Here is a 19,738-nt window from a genome sequence, read left to right on the forward strand (position 1 = left end):
CCACACCTGCATTCTGTATCAGCCCCCTGTCTGAGATCCAGTCATGTTTCCCACGGCCCAACCGCTGACAGGCATGAGTCTGAGCCAGGAGGAGGAGGGACCACGCAAACGCGTTATGGAGGACAGAAACATGACTTGATGTCACTTATTTATTGTCTAACCTGAGCGGGCAGAGTTGATGTAGGACTGGTTCACTCTTGTATGTAATACATGGACCCCCCCCCCCCCCCCCCCCCCCCACCACCACCACCACCACCACCTATTTCCACTACAGCTGCACAGCCTCTGTCCCAGTCCTACCCCCCTCCTGATGCGACAGTTCTGAATCAGACCAGTAGGTAGATCCAACCAGGTGCTCCACCATGAGCAGGGGCAGCAAAACCGTCACTGTGTATTATAAATATTTGGTTCTAGTGTTGTAAAAGTCTGTGTTTATACACAAACAGATGGTTTTCTATATAATTTCGACATAATTTGTGTACGAGTGTCTTACTTTGCTTTTTGCGAAGCGAGGTGACATCTGGGACGTGTGCCTTCATGTCCCGTAACCCTTTAACTGCCCATCAGAAAAAAGCCCTGCTCTCATTAAAACAAAATAACAAAAAGTTTGAGGGAAATTTATTTCCTCATGTCCAGAGTGTTTAAAGCTACCTCACGGTGAAAAACAAGTGTTGAAATCTGAGCAAAGCACGACCTTTATCTGAGGGTGAACAGCCATCTTTGTTTTGACTTGCTCTTTGTTCAAAAGGTGCTAGAAGTCCCCCCAAACCCTTTCACCCCTCCTCGATTCCCACTAGCCTCACACCACACACTCACACTCCACCCTGGAGGAGGTGGAACAGGGGCCACCTGGAGGCCTCCTCTGGACCCCCACAGCTGAACGTGGGACTCTGAGGACAGTCGCTCATGAAAAAAAAAAACAGTGTGGGTTGTCTCTATGTGTGTGAGGGCATGTACATTTTTGAATAAATTTTATTATGATCTTTTGTTTTGTTACACCTCGAATTGATGTAAATTGGAAAATAAAAGGAAAACCTATTTCAATAAGAAGGTGTTTTTAATTGAGTTTTGAATAAAAACACAAACAATATAAATGTACATATGTGCATTTCAGAAACGGACTCATCACTGGATCGTCCTGACAGTGTCACCAAAACCATTACAAACACCTTTAACTCACGTTTACGTGTATTGATCTAAAACAAGTGGTCACAGCGGCTGAGAGTCCAGGCCTTGAACTGGACTAAAACGGAGTTACGATAGGACTGTGGGCCAAGCAGGAATCATTTTATCATCAACACCTACTAAAAAGGACTTAAATGATCCCGGCCTGTTGGGCACCTGTGCTGTAAACCTTTCCTCTTTACATATTTAATTTTCTCAACACGTTGAAAAAACAGTTCAAACATTTTAAGTTTCTAAACGGACTATTTGCTTTTCCTTTTATTTTATAAACAAGCTTCACTTCACCATTTCAACATAAAACCAAACAACAGAAAGAAAAAAAGAGTGAAAATTGTTTTCTACTGTTTTATTAGCAACTCGTAACGTTAGGAAAGATTTGTGATTGTGTGGATTTAGGTGTTGATCGGTCAGGAGATGAGCTCTGTAAAAAGTGACTGATGGGAGAAGTCGGCAGGTTTTTCCTGAAGGCGAGGAAGCGACGGACTCCCGCCGAGGCCGACAAAGGAGCCGCTGGTACTCAGGAAGTAAAAAGGCACGTGGGTGATTCTTCCAGTGGACCAGCACTGAGATCAGAGACAGAAGCATTAATCACAAGGACAGAAGTTAACAAGTAAAAAAAAAGCCAGAAGGTAACACGTCCAGATTGGGTTTATAGATCAGAGTTTACTGACTTTGGGACGAACTAGACTCAGTGGACTCATCACAACAACTTTGCTGAGGTGGGAACTGGCTCATGGCAGCAGCTGCTGAGTGCTGCCAAGTCAGTAATTACAGAATAAAATACTTTAGGTTTCACTTTTGCAGACCTGCAGGCAAGACAACGTTTTTAAAACCTTAATAAAACAGTCTAAAAGTGGCCCGGTGGTATGACTGTCAGGACTGGGAGATCAGGGTTCAGATCCATGGTCAGCTCATACCAAACACATCGGCCTCCCTACTTGACACTCAGCTTTGAGGGGTTGGATTGGGGGATTAAACCACCAAATAGTTCCCGAGCGCAGCCATTGCTGCAGCTCACCGCTCCCCACGGGGGTGGGTCACATGCAGAGATGTCATTTCACCGGTGTGTGATGATGATTATGGAACTTTGAAAAAAATCCATCAAGAGTTTGGCAACACTTTACAATAAAGGTCCCCTTAGTGCATTATTAAGCATTAATAAACTATTAAATAAAGTATTGACAACTGCTTAACCATATTATAGATGCATTACTAAGTGGACCCCCTCCCCCTTTTTCTAACCACTTAATAGTCAGCAATGAGAGTAACGTTAGTATATGGACCCTCTGTTTATTAATGCTTAATAAAGTAAAGTAAATAAAATGACCCCTTATTGTGGCGTTACCAATAGATTTTGAGCCAAACTAAAATGCCTTTTTAGACCTTTAGAGATATAAAACTGCCCTGTTAACGGCCCAAGTCTTTACACAAAGGACTGACCAGAGTAAGCAGAGCTCCATGTCGAAAGTTTGGGTGGAACTGCATCAGTCGTGGCTCTGCACCCGGCTCTCCTTGGACAAAACCACTAAACAAGAATGAATCATCCATAAATACAAAAACATCCAAAAGTTACTAAATTTAAGCAAAGTACGCACCACGGCAAGAGCTCAAAAACCGGGTTGGCTCTGGTTTTAAAGACGGCGACGATGGCAGGCTTGTTTGCAGCTTGTGGATCACCTGAGGGAAGAGTGAGACGCAGGTGAGTCATGAGGGCCTTAAGACCAATCAGCAGCCAGAAGACATGTGGGACCTTTAAAGAGCACGGCCAGCCGCTCTCCTCTGGGATCCCAGGCTAAAGACTGCACCTCTCCGCCCACACTGAAAGCAGGATGAGACACATTCTGAGGACAAACATGTCTCTTCAGATTAAACATAATTACTGAAGTCCAGCTCTCTTACGTGACGTCTCCATCAGGTGTGTTAAAGGTGGTCTCTGATAGGTCAGCAACAACAACCGCTGCCTCTGGCCCCCTGAAGCCACTCGCAGGAGCGCCTTTTCCAAACACACCATGCATCATTTTTCTATCTTAGAGCATTTTAACTACTTTAAATGCATCCTACAATGAAGCAGTGAAGCATTGCACCTGGTGTTCCAGTGAAGGTCAGAGCGTAGATGACCGTCTCTCCTTGAACACTGAAGAGAAGACGGCTCCCATCTGGACTCCAGCAGCCAGACTGAATGAAACCATCAAACTCATCGTTTAGAGAACATCTGCCTTATAAAGGAATCAGAACTTCGAACACATTCAGGAGTTTTCACCTGGCAGCGTCCTTTAATACACGGCCAACGCTCACAGGTCCAAGTGCGGGTCTCCCAAACCCTACAGAGGGACATTCATTCTGTTATTTACGTAGGAAATGCTTCACAGCAGACGACGCAGCACAACCCTCACATGTTGGAGAGAGAACAGATTCAGCACAACTGGGGTTTCTGCTTGAGATCTGCTCTGCTGACGTCTGAACTTTTGACCAAACCTGAACAAGGGCGAGGGGGTGGACGACAGGACGTGGCTGCCGTCTGGTGACCAGGACAGAAACGTGACGCCACCTCCTCCAACACGATGGAGGGGCACGCAGCTCTCTGCAGCAACATCCCAAACCTGAAAGGTGCCATCAAAATTCAAAAAGTCCCATCAAAAAGAAAAAAGATTACCTGTGGATTAGGGCTGCACAATACATCGCAAATGTATCGTCACTGCGATGTCAGCATATCGCAAAGAACAGTTCTTGGTTCTTATAGCAGTGTTTCCCTTACATAGGCAAGATCCCGTTTTATAGATTGATTTTTTTTTGCGCCGTTTCCCGAAGAAGCAGCGGGAACTACTCTGTTGTTGGTTGCAATCACAGCCGGCAGGCAGCAAGGAGGAGGAGGAGGAGGCAGGGCAGGGTGGTTGCAGCTAGGGATGAGCCGCGGATAAAGCATTTTTGACGAATACGAGCATGAAACGAGTAAAACTCTTAAATATCTGTAATCGTGCTGAAGAAAAATCCTCATTGGGTAACCGACTGCCTTCACGCTCTGTGATTGGCCAGTCACATGGAGCGCCCGCCCCTCCCTACCCACAAAACTCTGCTCTGGCCCACACACACACACAGACAGTAACGGATCTCTCTGTGCTTCACTGTTGCTCACGTTTCTTCAGTGCTCCCTACGTTTTCTTCAACTCGCCTCTTGTTCGGTTGAATATTTAAAGTAACTTTCTCGTAACGTACGTGGTGCATTTGACAAGACAGAGCTGAAAACGGCTCGTGCATGCGTCGGTCACTGCCTCCGCTCCGGTCGGGTTTTTAAAATTATTTTATTGATTTTTCTCTGAAATGAGATCAAGTCAGTGCTTCTATGCGTCGTCACCTCTCTGCACTGGAAAAATTTACTTTATTATAATGTTCACTGTAATGCATCTTGATGTTCTTAACAAATAAATAAATCAAAGATATTGGTCAATAATGTCAAATATGTAAATTTGTTTTTCAGTCATCTTCATACGGGCTGAAAAATACTTCATTAAGTCTACTAAGCAGGGGTGTAGAAGGTGTTTAATAGGGCCAGCCCAGTAATGATCTTGGACCAAAATACAGGGGCAGAAAGTCAAATACAGGGGGGCAGAAAGTCAAATACAGGGGGGCAGAAAGTCAAATACAGGGGGGCAGAAAGCCAAATACAGGGGGGCAGAAAGTCAAATACAGGGGGGCAGAAAGTCAAATACAGGGGGGCAGAAAGTCAAATACAGGGGGGCAGAAAGTCAAATACAGGGGGGCAGAAAGCCAAATACAGGGGGGCAGAAAGTCAAATACAGGGGGGCAGAAAGTCAAATACAGGGGGGCAGAAAGTCAAATACAGGGGGGCAGAAAGCCAAATACAGGGGGGCAGAAAGTCAAATACAGGGGGGCAGAAAGTCAAATACAGGGGGGCAGAAAGCCAAATACAGGGGGGCAGAAAGTCAAATACAGGGGGGCAGAAAGCCAAATACAGGGGGGCAGAAAGCCAAATACAGGGGCAGAAAGCCAAATACAGGGGGGCAGAAAGCCAAATACAGGGGGGCAGAAAGCCAAATACAGGGGCAGAAAGCCAAATACAGGGGGGCAGAAAGAGATGTTTTTCCAGACGCCAAGAAAAATTATATGCCAAATCCCCCCTGCAAAGTGTGTCACTGAGAGTTTAAAACAAAAGTTATTTTTGTGCAAATATTGGTGTATTCACCTTTAATACTAGTTATTAAAATGCAGCAGTTGCTGGATTGGTGCAGTTCAAAGTGGAGTGCATCAAATAAAACAATATCAACATAAAGGTGAAACGTGTCATAACCCCCCCCCCCCACCCCCACCCCCACTCCTAGGGGAAACACTGTATAGGTTAAATGCCGCCTCCTAGGCAGACGGCACTTAACATGGATGACTAGCAAACACCCGAGTTAGCTTCGTTCTGCCCATTCCTCTTTTCCCAGGATCCACTGATCGGCTTTACTCGTCCATTTTCCTTTCCCCTTTCCTCTTTTAATCACAATTTTTGCTCTTCCCACTTTCAATTATATTTTTCTATTTCTTTGTTTATGATTTTTTTGTTGTTAGTTCTAAGTATTTATTTATTGCAAGTCATATCGTCATTCAATATTAATCACCGTTATCGCGCATCACAGGTTTTCTTAATATCGTGCAGCCCTACTGTAGAAGTAGCAGGCAACTCGAACCATCATAGACATGTCCATCGGCGAGGCAGACAGAAGGAGGGACCCGCTTGGAGACCAGGCGATGGACGTGACTGGAGAGTGACCCGGATGTGATAAAACTTGAGCGCAGCTGGAAGAGGGCCTACGGGTTCACAGGGAGGAGGAACGGGTAGGAGAGAATAAAAAATGCAGCTCAGGGAACAAAAAGAACTAAAAGTTTTAGTGCTGCAGCGATTTTAAATAAAAACAGGTCTTCAATATCTGATACAGGACAATAAGCATTAATTCTTGGTATTCTCAGCTTTTAGATGTTGAAAAAGCTAAACAGACATGTAGTTATGGAGACAGCATGAGACAGTTTATTTAATATGTTGCCGCAGAAAAACTCAACAATCCAGACGTTTTACTGCAACCTGAGTTACCTTCTCAGATGTTTTTTTTATAGTTTAAACTTTGTTATTAAGGCAGTGCTTTCTGCTAACTAATCATTTAAGTCTGAAAACTTTTCTTCACTGCAAACGTTATTGCACAGTAAACTTTGCACAGGAGATTCAAAGTCAAACCCATTAAAAAAAGGTTTTTGACTGATTTTAAATGTGTTTTAAGATTGGGTGAGTCCATATTTTTGTTTCACTAACCCCGGCTTTCCACCGGAGCCGTCAGCAGCACGTTACTGCAGCAGCACGTCTTACTCGCGTAAGCTGCTGCTTGCAGTGCTGCCAACTAACAACTTTTTGACCCCCCCTCAACGACTTCTTTTCCAAAATGCGCCTAGCGACAAACCTAGCGACATATCTCAGGACCCGTTGCTACTTTCTGTAGAACTTTCTTGTAGATATTTCCTACAGATTAGCAACACAGAAACCATTTGCACTCTGGACCGTTCTTCCGGGAGTAAGGAAAGAGAACGGTAATCTGCACATATGCATGAGGACTGACCAATCATGAACCGCTTTTGGGCGGGCCGATTCGCTGAAGACAAAGGTACAGCTGCAGAGCTGGAGACCGCCGATTTACGTCTGCTGCTGCTGCAGGCTCACGCTTCTACTGGAGACGGCGCAGGCAGTCAACCTGCGATCTCTGGTTCTGCAGCCGTCAGACACTTTGGCTTTTCCTGCATTTGGCAAATAAAGTCATCGGGAGTTTCAACTACCATCCCGTTTACACACGCAGCTCTGTGGCTCATCTTAATTTTCCTTCAGTGACACAGGGATGGTTATACTATGAGACACCCACTCCCTTTTGCTCGGAGCGCCGTTATTATCACGATGGAGAGAATACACAACAGAGAAGTTGAGAGACTACGAGGTGTTAAAAAAAACAGCTTTTTAGGAAAATGTCTGTGAGAATGAGGAGAGCATGAGGTCTGAGTTATATCCTACAACAGAACTGTTTGGATCACCACACCATATCTGTCTTAATGTCACTTTATTGATAGTTTTGGAATAAATTGTACATGTCAAAGCAATACGGGTCATTTTAATCATACTAATTAATAACTTTAACACATAACAGTTTTTTATTTTCCTCCCCTTTAGTCCTATATATATATCTTTTAGATGCTATGGGGAAAATGAACGCCAATGTGGCGTGATGACATCATCGGTATGTAAATAAGCACGTGACGTCATCTGGTGACATCTGGCGACTTTTGGGGGGAACTTCAGCTACTTTCAGTCAAAAACAGCAACACTGCCTGCTTGGCCCTTCCCAAGAGACGCGAAGAAGCAGGGGAGCAGCTGTCACTGACCGAGCACGAAGTCACACGAGTGACTTCGTCAGTAAACACAACAAGCAGGAGAAAACTACAACATGGCTCCAAAAGGTTTGTGTTTTATGTTCTGTCCGTTTTATAATCGCTAATACGGACCTGAAAAACAAAGGAGACCGCTAGCTAGGTGATAACTTCTCACGGGGCCGCACACTTAGTAACTTGTTTTAAAGTAAAGCAACCGGAAGGCAGTACGTTTCTTTATTCTGAAAATCTCGGGAGCTTCGCTCCGTTTCCGCGTCCGATTTCCTGTCTTTCCTTCCCCAAAAATGTCGAACTTGACCCGTTTCAGAGGCGTAGCGCGTAGAAAATAGAACCGGCGTGTAAAGGCCGCGACATGCTGCTCCTGAGACGCAGCCGACTCGCGCTGCTGACGGCTCCAGTGGAAAAGGTTCTGTTGACCACAGCGGTTCCTATCAGCAGCTATGACGTGCTGCTGCAGTACCGTGCTGCTGACGGCTCCGGTGGAAAGGAGGGGTGAGTTTCAAATAAAATACTGTAATAAGGCAAAATTCTGATTTTCACAAATAAATTTTAATCAATCTCCATTTTTATCCCTGATTTATTTTATTTGGTCAAAACAACTAAAAACATTCATTATTCTCTTAGTTTAAGATCGTGTTTTTATTTAAAACCCAGATTTTATCTGGATTTAACTCACCTGGTTGACAGTGAGCAGGGGTCAACATGCCACACCAGTAAGCAGTTTTGGCAGGCGACGGCGAGCGCAGATGCACACAGAGGCTTCCACTGGACCGCTGCGACATTCCTCTGGAGACGGTGCTTCAGTGTGGGAGTTATGGCACTGAGGGACAACAGGAGACATTCAAGTGGACACACAGCTGTCATGTCTTGCATCGAAGACTTATGGTTGTGTTGTGAAAAGGAAAAAAAATCAACAATTATTTGTTTTACGTTATAATTTCCACTAAGTTTAGTTTAACTGTGCTGTTGCTTGATCAGAAGCACAACACGTCAGCACCACCATGGTACCTTTTAGGGTTGTAGATCTTGATGGAGTCATCCAACAAGGCGACAGCAAATTTATCAGTGTGAGGATGCCAGGAAAACGCTCGCACCACACAGTCAGGCCTGTTGATACAAGAAGGATTACAGCCCAGAAGGGAAGAAGTAAATCGATACACACCACCTACTTTTCACTTACCAGTTGAGTACTTGAGAAAACTCTGTGATCATGTCCTCGCTGCTCAGCTTTCACAATAAAACAAACATGTGAGGAAAGCCTCGGAAAGCACAAACATCTGGAGCTAAAACCCATTGGAGCCGACACACTCACTGTGACGTGAGGAAAAAGGGAGCCGTGAAAGGATGAGACCCATCGGAGCACAGCCAGGATACAACCGGAAGTCACCGACAGCCACTTGGGTGCTGGAAGAGTTCCAGAGGATGTTGTTCAGGTTTAAGAGTTCAAAGGTCACAGGACCACGCGGTAAGATGCGGATGAATCACATACCCTCTGAATGTGAGGTGGTAATCTCATTGAGCAGACCAGAGAGCCCTCCATCCCGCCTGACACAGACACAAGTTTGATCAACTATCTTTGAAAACACTAAACACTGATGCCACATGCTGTTGACATGGTAAGTTAGGACAAGATCTTTGCCACTACGTTTATTTTCAGAACAGAAACTGAGATCTTCAGCTTTAGTTAGAAAACTGATAATAAAGTAGGTTTTGAATGTCGTTTTTATGGTCTGTTTGTGTTCATAAGCGGTGTAAAAAGGGGGAAGTTTTTGGTATTTGTAAGAATCTATTAAAGAAACAAGTAATTTTTAAATATCTGTTCATATGACTAGTTGTTCATTCAGAACTCGTGTGTGGGTTAAATCAGCAGGTTAGGTTTGGTACCAGGCTGCTGCGCTCCTCATCCACAGCGTCTCCGAGTGGTCCAGGAAGGCGGCTTTGCTGCTGCTTTCAGGGCGACTGTGGAGCTTCAGGGACTCTCTGGGGAAATGCAGACTCGGGGGGATGAAGTCCTGAATTAAAAAGACAAACAGCGTAAACTCCGTTCACAAAGTTAAAAAAAAAATTTGCCCCGACCATCCCAAAATAAGTTTTTCCCTGGACACATGATGCTCACTTGTTTGAGCGCCTCATCGCTGCTAGTCCCTGAAAGCAGCTCGTTGTTGGACTCGCACAGAGTGATCTGTCCGTAGGAAAGCGGGGGGAACAACGCCAGCGAACACATCTTCACCATGGTGAAACCTGGAGATACGCCATGAAGCCATCATTTAAGTTACATAGAATGCACTGTTTGTATTTTCAAAGTTACATCCCTGTTCAGTTTGCTAGCTGGCTATGATCGCGAGACTTTTTGGGCTAGTTTCGTTAATTACTTCACTTCCGTAGCTTTTAGGTCAAACATTTATAACAAAGTTTACATTACCTCGTTCTCTGTTCTCATAGGCGAGGTCAGATTTAGCTGACGATGAATCTAAAACAAGATAACAGCTAAACATTTGTGACAATCTTCCATTTTCAGTCAATCCCGCCGGGTGTGGGGGCTACGGTAAGCCGAAAGGGACAAAAATGTTGCGCTTTGCTAATACTGATCAAACTTCGATATACTGCCCTCTGCAGGACACATGCCCACACTACATGCCGATGGGAGACGGAAAAAGCACTTGGAACATTTTCTAATAACAGAAACTCAGCATAAACCCGCACCCTGGAAAACATCTTTGATTTTTAGAGAGTTTATGGGAAGATAACTAAATCTAAAGTAATTTATATCAACATGTTTTTCTATTATTTATTCAATATTCTTTTCAGCATGTCCTTAAGTAACCTTTAAATAATGTGGATGCCTCTGCTGCTGTGTCTTCTCAGGTTAATTTGTGTTTTGCAAAGTACCTTTCAGTTTTTCAGCTTTTTTAAAATGGTGCATTGCTTCATGTGCTTTATCAAATGTTTTATTTGATCATTGTTTCTCTGTTTCTGTTATTATTGCATTATGATAAGTATTAGTATTTAGAAGAAACAGCGTATGCAATTTAAATGTAAAATTCTAATTCTACACATAATCGCCTCTAAAATATTTTATTTAGATATAGTTTGTTTTTGTTGTTAATGTTTCACCAAAACATTCTTTGGTGCAGCGTTTTAAGATTTGTGTTTTTCTTATTGCTACTGACTATGTTTTATTATGTGAGAATGTTAATTTTGTTGAAATGCTAGTTTTTTCTCATTGTTTATTTAATTTTAATGTTGTTCTTTTTGCCGATTGTTGTAAATTATTCTTATTAGCAGGAAGATGAAGTTGCCTTGTTTTTGTGGAAAAACATGTGCTCAGTAGAGCACCAGCATCACAGCAGTTAGAGGGATTTTTTTGTAGTTTTAAACATACTTTTCAATCATTTAAAAAAATATTTTTACATAATTTTTTGTGAAGCCTCACAATTTCTATCTTGAGAGGCACTCTATACAATATTGCTTTCTTTCTTTCTTACACATGTGCATGCTCAAATACACACCAGCAACCCTTGATCACACACAATGATCTTGACTTGGCGCACGGTGGCACAAGCGTAACTGTGGTTCTGGGACAGGAAGAAAGCAGCTGACAGTCAGGGTTCATTCATTAAGCTCATCTCCACTGGGCGTGATGGCTGCACTGGGCCCATTTACACACACAGAAACACTATGATTCAGACAGGATCTGGAAATAGAAAAGTGATCGGTTGAGCCCCCAAGTCCAGTCCAAAATGTTCTGCGTTTTGATAATTTGGTATGAAAGAATAGAAAAGTGAAACTTGGAGGACTTCTTTCAGCACTGGACAGCTCCTCTGTGTAGCTTTATGTGTGGAACTGTCCAGTGCTGAAGCCAGTCTGCACAAATAAATGATTCTAGATGGTGTTGTCTTTAATCTGCTCCAGGTTTGCTCCTCCACTCGTCCACCTGTGTTGGGGAAACCCAGATGAGTGGGACTTGTGTCCATGACGAGGCTTCATTGGTCCATGGGCATCGCAGGTGGCAGGAACTACCTCCACCTCCACAAAATCATTCACTGAGACCTCAAGTCTCCAAAGTAAGAGCTGAATCTCTCAGCCTGGTGACAACTCTTTTGTTTCAGAGCGCAAATTACACAAATGACTGTTACTTGTATTTTTCCAGCATACTGATCACACATGACACGGGGAAGGTTTCTGATTTAGGCAGCTCAAAGGAGCTGCTGTTTGCTCGGATCGTTGCCTGGATGGCCCCTGAAGTCACTTGGAATGAGCCAGTGTCAGAAAAGTGGACATCTCATCATTCTGATTGTACTTTTCTTCCTCTTTGCTTAAAAATCCATTGCTTTTTTGTTTCTGGATTCAATGCAAAAACGTAACACTTGCCTATGAGTCTACATCATTAGTTGGTTTTGTGAGCTGATGGTTCCCAAGGAGTCAGACCTATGGATTATTTCCATATTCCAGAGAGACAGAGACAGAGAGAGAGGGAGGAGGGAGAGACAGACAGACAGACAGACAGAGAGACAGACAGACAGACAGAGAGACAGACAGACAGAGAGAGAGAGAGAGAGAGATCACAGCCACTGTTGTGAGTTGATGCAGTAAAAATATCATGAAACAGTTTTATTTGTTCAAATCAAGCTTTTATCAGTAAACCTTCATACAGATGTAACACATAACAAAAAGCAATGAACTGCTTTCATTTCAGCTTCCACAGATGTTCATGTTCAACAAAACTGATTTTCATAACAATGTAAAAAAACATACAAAACTGCACTGACAGCATAATTTCCTACCTTCTTAAATTGAAAAGTAAAAAATTAGTGCACTTTTTATGTAGCCTAGTTTTTAGCCAGTTATGGATTAGTCTGAATCAAACCACTATGATTTGGCTGTTATCCTGCAGATCTACACGTCGAGCATCTCCAAAGAACAGAAAGATCCCAAGACCAGTGGTGTTTACCAGGGTGATGAGGGAGAAGACTTTGGCCCATGACAAGGTGACCTCGATGAGGTAGCCAGAAAACGACACCAGTACCAGGCCTGTTCACAACACAGTAGCTTTTAGAGATCATTGCTATCATTTAAAAATTACACACAGAGCCAGACTGGATACATACCCATGAAAGCACCCATCATGTTCATAAAACCTGGAGCAAAAGGATTAGAAATATAGTCAAAGTTTTCTAAAACATTTTTTATCAGTAAAAAGTATTAATCTCACCATAAAGTGCACCAGCACATGATGGAGTGAGATCTTGAACATTCACAGACACACCACTAAAACACACAACAACTATACAGTAAATCACATTTCAATAAATAAATGTAATAACTGCGTAATTATTAATTGTGTTTAAAATGTGCACACACCCACTAGTGAAGGTGGTTAAACCGACGGCAAAAGAGATGCAGATCACAGCAGACTGAAAAGTGACCGCTCCGGACAGCGGCAGAATACACATGCTGGATAATCCCATGGCAAAAGACTGTTGAGGAGGTGAGATGCATGAAAGTTAACAACAAAGCCAGTTACAGCTCACTGATCCCCATTTTAGCTTTAAAGTGCAAACAAACGATATTTCATAAAAATATTCCAACACAAAAGATTTTGTTTATGTGTCAGGGTGAACACAGGATTGAAGCATGCAATTGTAACAAATCTAAAACAGCACACGTTTAAATACGCCAACTATTATCTCTGGACTAAGTTGTATTTTTATATTCCACCTAATAAAGTTACTGTATTTAAAGGATGCTCTATGCAGTTTTGGCTTTGAGTTCAACGCTTATTCCGAGGAACGACAAGGAGGCCCTGATCAGAAGAGCGCAGAGTACGTGAAAGCAAATGTCTCTTCCGGAGCGCCGCTAAGTAAGGAGGGGCGTCTCCATGAGAGAAATTAAACACAAAAACCAGGAGTTTAAAACGTGCCTGATGAAAAACAGGATGCCAGTGTAGGGAGGGCAGCACAGGACTGATGTGACCCCATTTCCTGGCCCCAGTTAGAAACCTGGCTGCACTGTTCTGTGCAATCTGAAGGCAATGCAGTGATGACTGACCAAGCTCAGCATAGAGAGAATTGCAATAACCTAATCTAGATATTGCTCCAGGTGGACTCTCGACAACATAGGTTTGATTTTTCTGATCAGTGAAGACACAGGTTTCCCTTTTTCCATCCATCCATTTTCCTCCGCTTATCTGTGGTCGGGTCACTGAGGCAGCAGCCTAAGCAGAGAGGCCCAGACTTCCCTCTTCCCAGCCACTTGGGCCAGCTCTTCCGGGGAAATCCCAAGCTGTTCCTGGTCAGCTGAGAGACATGGGCAGTGTCCTGGGTCTTCCTTTAGGTCTCCTTCCGGTTGGACGTGCCCAGAAAACCTCACCAGGGAGGCATCCATGAGGCAACCAAACCAGATGCCTGAGCCACCTCAACTGGCTCCTCTTGATGTGGAGGAGCAAAGGATCTACTCCAAGCCCCTCCCAGATGACCAAGCTTCTCACCTAAGAAACAGCCTTAGATGTTTTTTTATTAACAGTTTTTATATGTATGTGAATTTTTAAAAGTGAGAATAAGTTTAAATCAAAGCCAAACTTTTACACAAACAGTGTTATGATGTAATAATGAATATTTTGTGTCCGTTAAATCTCAAGATTCTTTAATAAAATGGAGTTTAACTCAGCAGTTTTTTCCTGTACTTCAGACAATCCACCTTCAGAACCTGTAAGCTGCAGTATTTGGATCCACGATAATAAAAAAACATTCCAACAAAACCAGAAACTGAACCCAACCATCATTATTCATTTTATTTGTTCTTACATGGTATACCAGCGCTTTAAATGGAAGATTTACCAAAACATTTGCATTTCCAAAATGTGAAACTCCCCACGGTTGCTGTGATATATTTGAAATGGTAACATTTTACTGAGCATAGGCACCCACATCACAGTGATGTTCCCGTACTTACTTGCATTATTTTTCTCACAGATGCTACACCATACCCTGGGAACAGAAAAATAGAAGTTGTAAATTTGTTTCCAGTTATTGAGCAGAAACTTGAGGGGGAAAACACTTTTTATACCTTTGGTGATGAGGAAATCTGACACAAATCCTCCCCCAAGTGCTGATGGAATTGCAATTAGCCATGGAATAACATTATAGACCCACGACTGCAAGAATAATCAAACAAGTATACAAATTTAAGACATTTATGTGTTTTTAAAGGCATATTTGGTATATTTTTAAAGTGGGACCGTGTGCAAACACAAACAAGTAGGATGTGTTTCATTGACCTCTGGGAACGATAGCCCATCCATTTCAAAGTTGTGTTCCAGTTGCAATTTAGAAAATTAGTAGGATTTACTAATTGTTCTTATTGACCAAGCAGAGCTTTATTTTTGCTGATATACATTTAAAGAGGAATCACACTTTATTACTGACTCTATAAGCCAAGACATGTTAGCTGTTCCTTTGCTCCTGCACACTTGATTCAAACGAAGCCGTAACTAACTGGCCTGTGCAGAGTTAAAGTGAGGATTAAATTACTCCATTCAGGTGTGGTAGAGTATGAAACACAGAAAACTAGCAGGAGGGTAGCCCTCGAGGACTGAAGTCGATGACACCTGCCCTATAAGCAATGTATCTTGTTCTTAGCTGTGAGCTTTAGCTTCAGCAGGTTGTTTAGAACCGACCCGTAACAGGTTAGATAGTAAATAGTCAAAACTTAAACCGTGGAGCGTAGCGTGAACGTACCGTAGCATGAGGAAATGTTTCTTTGAAGTACGTTGGCAACCATGACAACAGAATGTATGACGTGCTGCTTAAACACATGTGAGCAAACACCATGGCCCTGAAGACAGAAGATAACAGCAAGACTGGGTCAGTCAGGCAAACAGCCTCTCACGCTCACGTCATTGTAGATAATGAAGAGTTTATGGGATGTACCAAACAGGAGGCTTTTTCAAATGATGCAGCCAATATTTTCTCCTGACACTCGGCTGCAGGCACTTCTTTTTTCTCACCTGCTTGGGGAAAATATTTCCTAAACAACGCAATAAAAACGTGAGGAGCAGGATGCAACATCAACAACAGCAGTTAGCAAGGAGAGAAATTCTAAATTTCAGAAGACTCATGATGTAAAGTTTGTCTAAACATGTAAGAAGAAAACAAACAATCATATGTTTGTGGCATTTTTTACTTCCTGTTTTACAGTTTTTCTAACCATGTTCCCTATTGAGAGAGTTTCCAGCAGACTCCCGTGACTGTACATGCTGGTGGTTTCAGTAAAAATAAGAAAAGGAGAACTTAGAGAAAATGGAATGCAGCCCTCGGTGTTCCCAACCTAGAAAATTAAACTCCCCCTTTTTTCTTTAAATTGAAACATTTTTGACAGAAGGATGCATTTTTAATTTGCTTTTACCCTCATGACTAAGTAAGTAAACATATGTTTACGCTGTGGAATCTTGTGAATAACATTCTCACATGTCACACTGCAGGGCAACACTGATAATCTATTATGTGACTCTCTCTGAGTCATAAACGACTTTGGTCTTTATCATCTGCTGCTTTAACAAGTCTACCTCCTCTGCTGAGAAACATGGAGACAAGAACATGCAGATATAGAAACCAGCAACAGACACAAGACTCATCCTGATGAACCCTGACACAGATTATCCGTTTACCCTAGAGATGGTTGTGGGTTCAAATCCTAGTACATCAGCAGATGGTCTGGTACCAACAGCCATGTCATGTCTCTTAAATCTCATTCCTCCCCCATTCAGATGCCCAGTCTTCACCACATCTAGGTTGGAGTGTTTATTTAAACGGTCTTGGAGAATCTTTGTTACTTTCTGTTTTGCTGCCTTTTAGTAAACAGCTTTATAATTGACCACAGTACCTCTTAATAAATACCGCCAAACTACGAGCGCCCAGAGTCCAGAGAGAAACCCAGTACAGTAGAACATGGCTTCCCAGCCGTACCGGTCAAGCATCAGGGACCCCATTCCACCTGCTAACAATGTTCTGAGAGGAATGTGGAGGGGGAACAGAGGGATCCATCAGCGATAAGCACGTGTTTACATGAGAAGGTGTTTTCAACACCTACCCAAGATGAGTGCCGCTGTGCATGGTGCTCATCAGAAACCCTCTCTCTCCCTCCTCCACTCGTTGTGAGCACAGGCTGGCCAAAGATGGGAAGAAAACACCTGTAAATGATCACAAGACTTCTTTAAAGTCCCATTAGTCATCATCACACACGCATGAAACTACATCTCCGCATTTGGCCCATCCCCGTGGTAGCGGCGAGCTGCAGCAGTGGCCGCACACGGGAACTATTTGGTGGTTTAAGGTTAGGGTTAGGTGTTGTAGTGCTTACCCTGCAGTAGTCCCATCAGGATTCTGGCCACCGCCATGAGAGCCAGAGTGTGGGAGCCTAGACAAGCCAGTAGAGGAGTAGCAGCTGTGATCAGCGCCCATGAAGCTGCAGAGATGAACAGAACACGCTCTCCTCCCAACCTGTGGAGCAAAAAGTGTTAACAGAAGAAAATCCTGAAGCCCTAAACCCAACATAAAGCATACGAGACAGGGCATTAACCAGCTCATTGTTCAAGTGAAGCCATGCATGCTGTGGCAGATGAATCGCTTACTTATCACTGACATGTCCTCCCAGGATCTGAGTGAAACAGTAGCCCCAGAAGAACCCACCCAGGATGAGACCAGAGTCAATTTTGCTCCAATGAAACGAAGCTGCCATTGAAACTACACAGACTGGCATGGTCATCCTGGCGCAGTAGAGCAGGCAGGTGCCCATGAACAACACCACCATCCACTTTCGAGCAAGGGATCTGCAAACAGCACAGACAAGTGTCATCATTTGCATCCTGCTAGCAAATAAAGAATTTGCATGAAATGTGGATCATCACCTGAAGCTGCAGAAATGTTTACATTTCAGTATGATAACCTCATGGTGGGGGCCATCGGCTTGAACACTGTTGCTAACCATTTGAACATTCTCCCTCTCCTGATAACATTTAACTTTCTTTGACATTAGATGTGCTACTGCTAGTTTACCCGTTTAATTATAGATTCACTAGGATAAATACAATAAAATGTATCTCTCACCAAATAGAATATTTACTAAGAAATCACAATATAACTATAGAAACATTGTGTGTGTGTGTGTGTGTGTGTGCGTGTGCGTGTGCGTGTGTGTGTGTGTGTGGGTGGGTGTGCTCTGTCTTCTCGATCCCCAGTGAGTCGTGGTGGATGGCTGCTTACACTGAGCCAGGATTCTCTGGAGATTTCTTCCTGTTAAACGGGAGTTTTCCTCTCCCCTGTCGCTGTATGCTTGCTTAGTATGAGGATTGCTGTAAAGCCACTGATACTAGTCAGTGACTCGATGCAATTTGCTGGGTTCCTTATACAGGAGACATTTTACTGATTGGCTTAATGAATGTTTTGGAATGTTTACTGCGTGAAGTGCCTTGAGACGACTCTTGCCATGATTTGGCGCTTTATAAATAAACTTGAATTGAATTAACACAAGACACACTGGGTGAGAGCATGTGCTCAGTGTTCTGCCTGAAGAAATGTGGGTGAATAGTTAGATTGTTGGAGTCCATCCGTTATTATGGTTCTGTATCTGCTGATGTCGGTGTCCTCTAGAGACGGGAGGATGATGCTTCTGAGCAGATCAAAACACTCTGCAGCTCCCTCACACCAGTTCCTACCTCCATACCAACTCCCACAGGATTCTTCCTCAAATTATAAAAATAGATTTAAAAAGTTATGTTACTATGAATTAATACTTTTTTACTTTAATAACATATAAAAATATGTTATTGATAAAATAATATAAAATATGTTGTAGCCCAAACTTTTAATGTGCAAAGTATTTAATGTGGTTGATGTTAATCACAGTGTTGATTTAGATTTCATAGATAAAACAAATTCTGTGGTGGTAGAAAAACAAAATAATAAATAAAAAGTTATCAGACAATAAATTTAAGGTAATAAATAATCAGTTATTGTTTACATATGAAAACTAAACTAAACGTGTAAAATAGCATGTGAAATTAAATCTTTTCTATTAGAATAAACTCTCCTGCATTTTGTTGATTAAATCTGAAACAATGAACCGTTTACGTCACACACAATACATGATGTTCATTTCAGAGATTGTTAAAGAAACAAACTGAGCTCAGATCAGTGCGGTCATAGATTTATCAGAAACTGATTAAACGTTCAGTCATGAATGATAAGGAAGAGTTAGATTAGCGGAGAGGAACGCAACAGGAGCGCTAGACCAGGACAGACATGACCATGGACGTAGTTTAGAATTAAGAAGTGGGGGGTGGGGTGTGTGTGTGTGTGTGTGGGGGGGGGGGGGCACAACCGGCATGAGGACCGGGGGGCATCTTTAATTAGACAATAAAATGTACAAAACAGCAGCATAGTTTCGGTTTCTGTGACCGTTCCTGCCTTAGAGGCAGCATCAGGATATGAAGTCCTGAACCATTAAACTGTTCGGCTTATTAACGAGTTTAACAGGCTCCGGTCATGCTTTCCTGCTCTGCCATTTCCTTTTCTGCTTTAGTGACAATATCTGCCTCTTGTGGAATATTTATTTATAGACCACCACTTGCTGAGTAGGAACCAATTACAGTAAATGTTAAAAACATAATTATGGCGGCTCGAGAGGCGGACGCAACAGCAATTTGTGCTCAATAGAATGAACCTAAAATCTGGTTTATTGGAAGAACTAAATTAGATAAACTAATCTTGCGAGGAATAAAATAATCTAATTTAACTGACAGCACAGCACATTTCCTCGTGTTTGAGATGAAATGAACATATAAAACCTCATTAAACTCAAATAAAAGTTTGAAAGAATTGTTTGTCTCACCTCGGCCACCGGGTCCGCTGGTCCAGCTGTTCTCCATCAGGTCCACTGGGTCTGTAGTTCTGCTCCAGCTGTGAGGCATCTGAAAGCTTGATGTGCTCTCCTGCTGCTAGCTGCTCAGCCATTCAGAGAACTCCTCTCTGACAGCTCACCACTTCCGCCCTGATATTCCTCATAACCTTAAACCGGCCTGACTGATCAGACGAGTTGGAACGAACTCTTTCTGTTCCAGGGAGCTGGGATTTCC

The 19,738-nt window shown here is 42.9% G+C and overlaps 2 protein-coding genes across 2 annotated transcripts; both read right to left on the reverse strand.

The window, feature by feature from the left end:
- Positions 1-1,516: 1,516 nt before the first annotated feature.
- Positions 1,517-10,328, reverse strand: aaas (achalasia, adrenocortical insufficiency, alacrimia). The gene is made up of 17 exons (XM_015968356.3): positions 10,031-10,328; positions 9,725-9,849; positions 9,493-9,620; positions 9,098-9,153; positions 8,921-9,012; positions 8,789-8,835; positions 8,617-8,715; positions 8,285-8,428; positions 5,874-5,994; positions 3,661-3,785; positions 3,446-3,506; positions 3,270-3,360; positions 3,085-3,178; positions 2,936-3,003; positions 2,781-2,862; positions 2,626-2,710; positions 1,517-1,748 (listed from the first exon to the last, which is right to left on the reverse strand). Exons 1-17 carry the CDS (start codon positions 10,101-10,103, stop codon positions 1,593-1,595), a joined length of 1,647 nt encoding a protein of 548 aa, XP_015823842.3. The 5' UTR covers positions 10,104-10,328; the 3' UTR covers positions 1,517-1,592.
- A 1,630-nt stretch (positions 10,329-11,958) lies between these two features.
- LOC107391202 (voltage-gated purine nucleotide uniporter SLC17A9) lies at positions 11,959-19,708 on the reverse strand. The gene is made up of 13 exons (XM_015968353.3): positions 19,495-19,708; positions 17,237-17,434; positions 16,966-17,105; positions 16,696-16,795; positions 16,489-16,613; positions 15,537-15,633; positions 15,345-15,441; positions 14,674-14,761; positions 14,560-14,594; positions 12,970-13,085; positions 12,821-12,876; positions 12,717-12,746; positions 11,959-12,639 (listed from the first exon to the last, which is right to left on the reverse strand). The coding sequence occupies exons 1-13, from the start codon at positions 19,614-19,616 to the stop codon at positions 12,470-12,472; spliced, it is 1,374 nt and encodes a 457-aa protein (XP_015823839.3). The 5' UTR covers positions 19,617-19,708; the 3' UTR covers positions 11,959-12,469.
- Between the last annotated feature and the right edge of the window lie 30 nt (positions 19,709-19,738).

This window comes from Nothobranchius furzeri, chromosome 15, assembly GCF_043380555.1.
Source record: "Nothobranchius furzeri strain GRZ-AD chromosome 15, NfurGRZ-RIMD1, whole genome shotgun sequence".
Taxonomy (NCBI): Eukaryota; Metazoa; Chordata; class Actinopteri; order Cyprinodontiformes; family Nothobranchiidae; genus Nothobranchius; species Nothobranchius furzeri.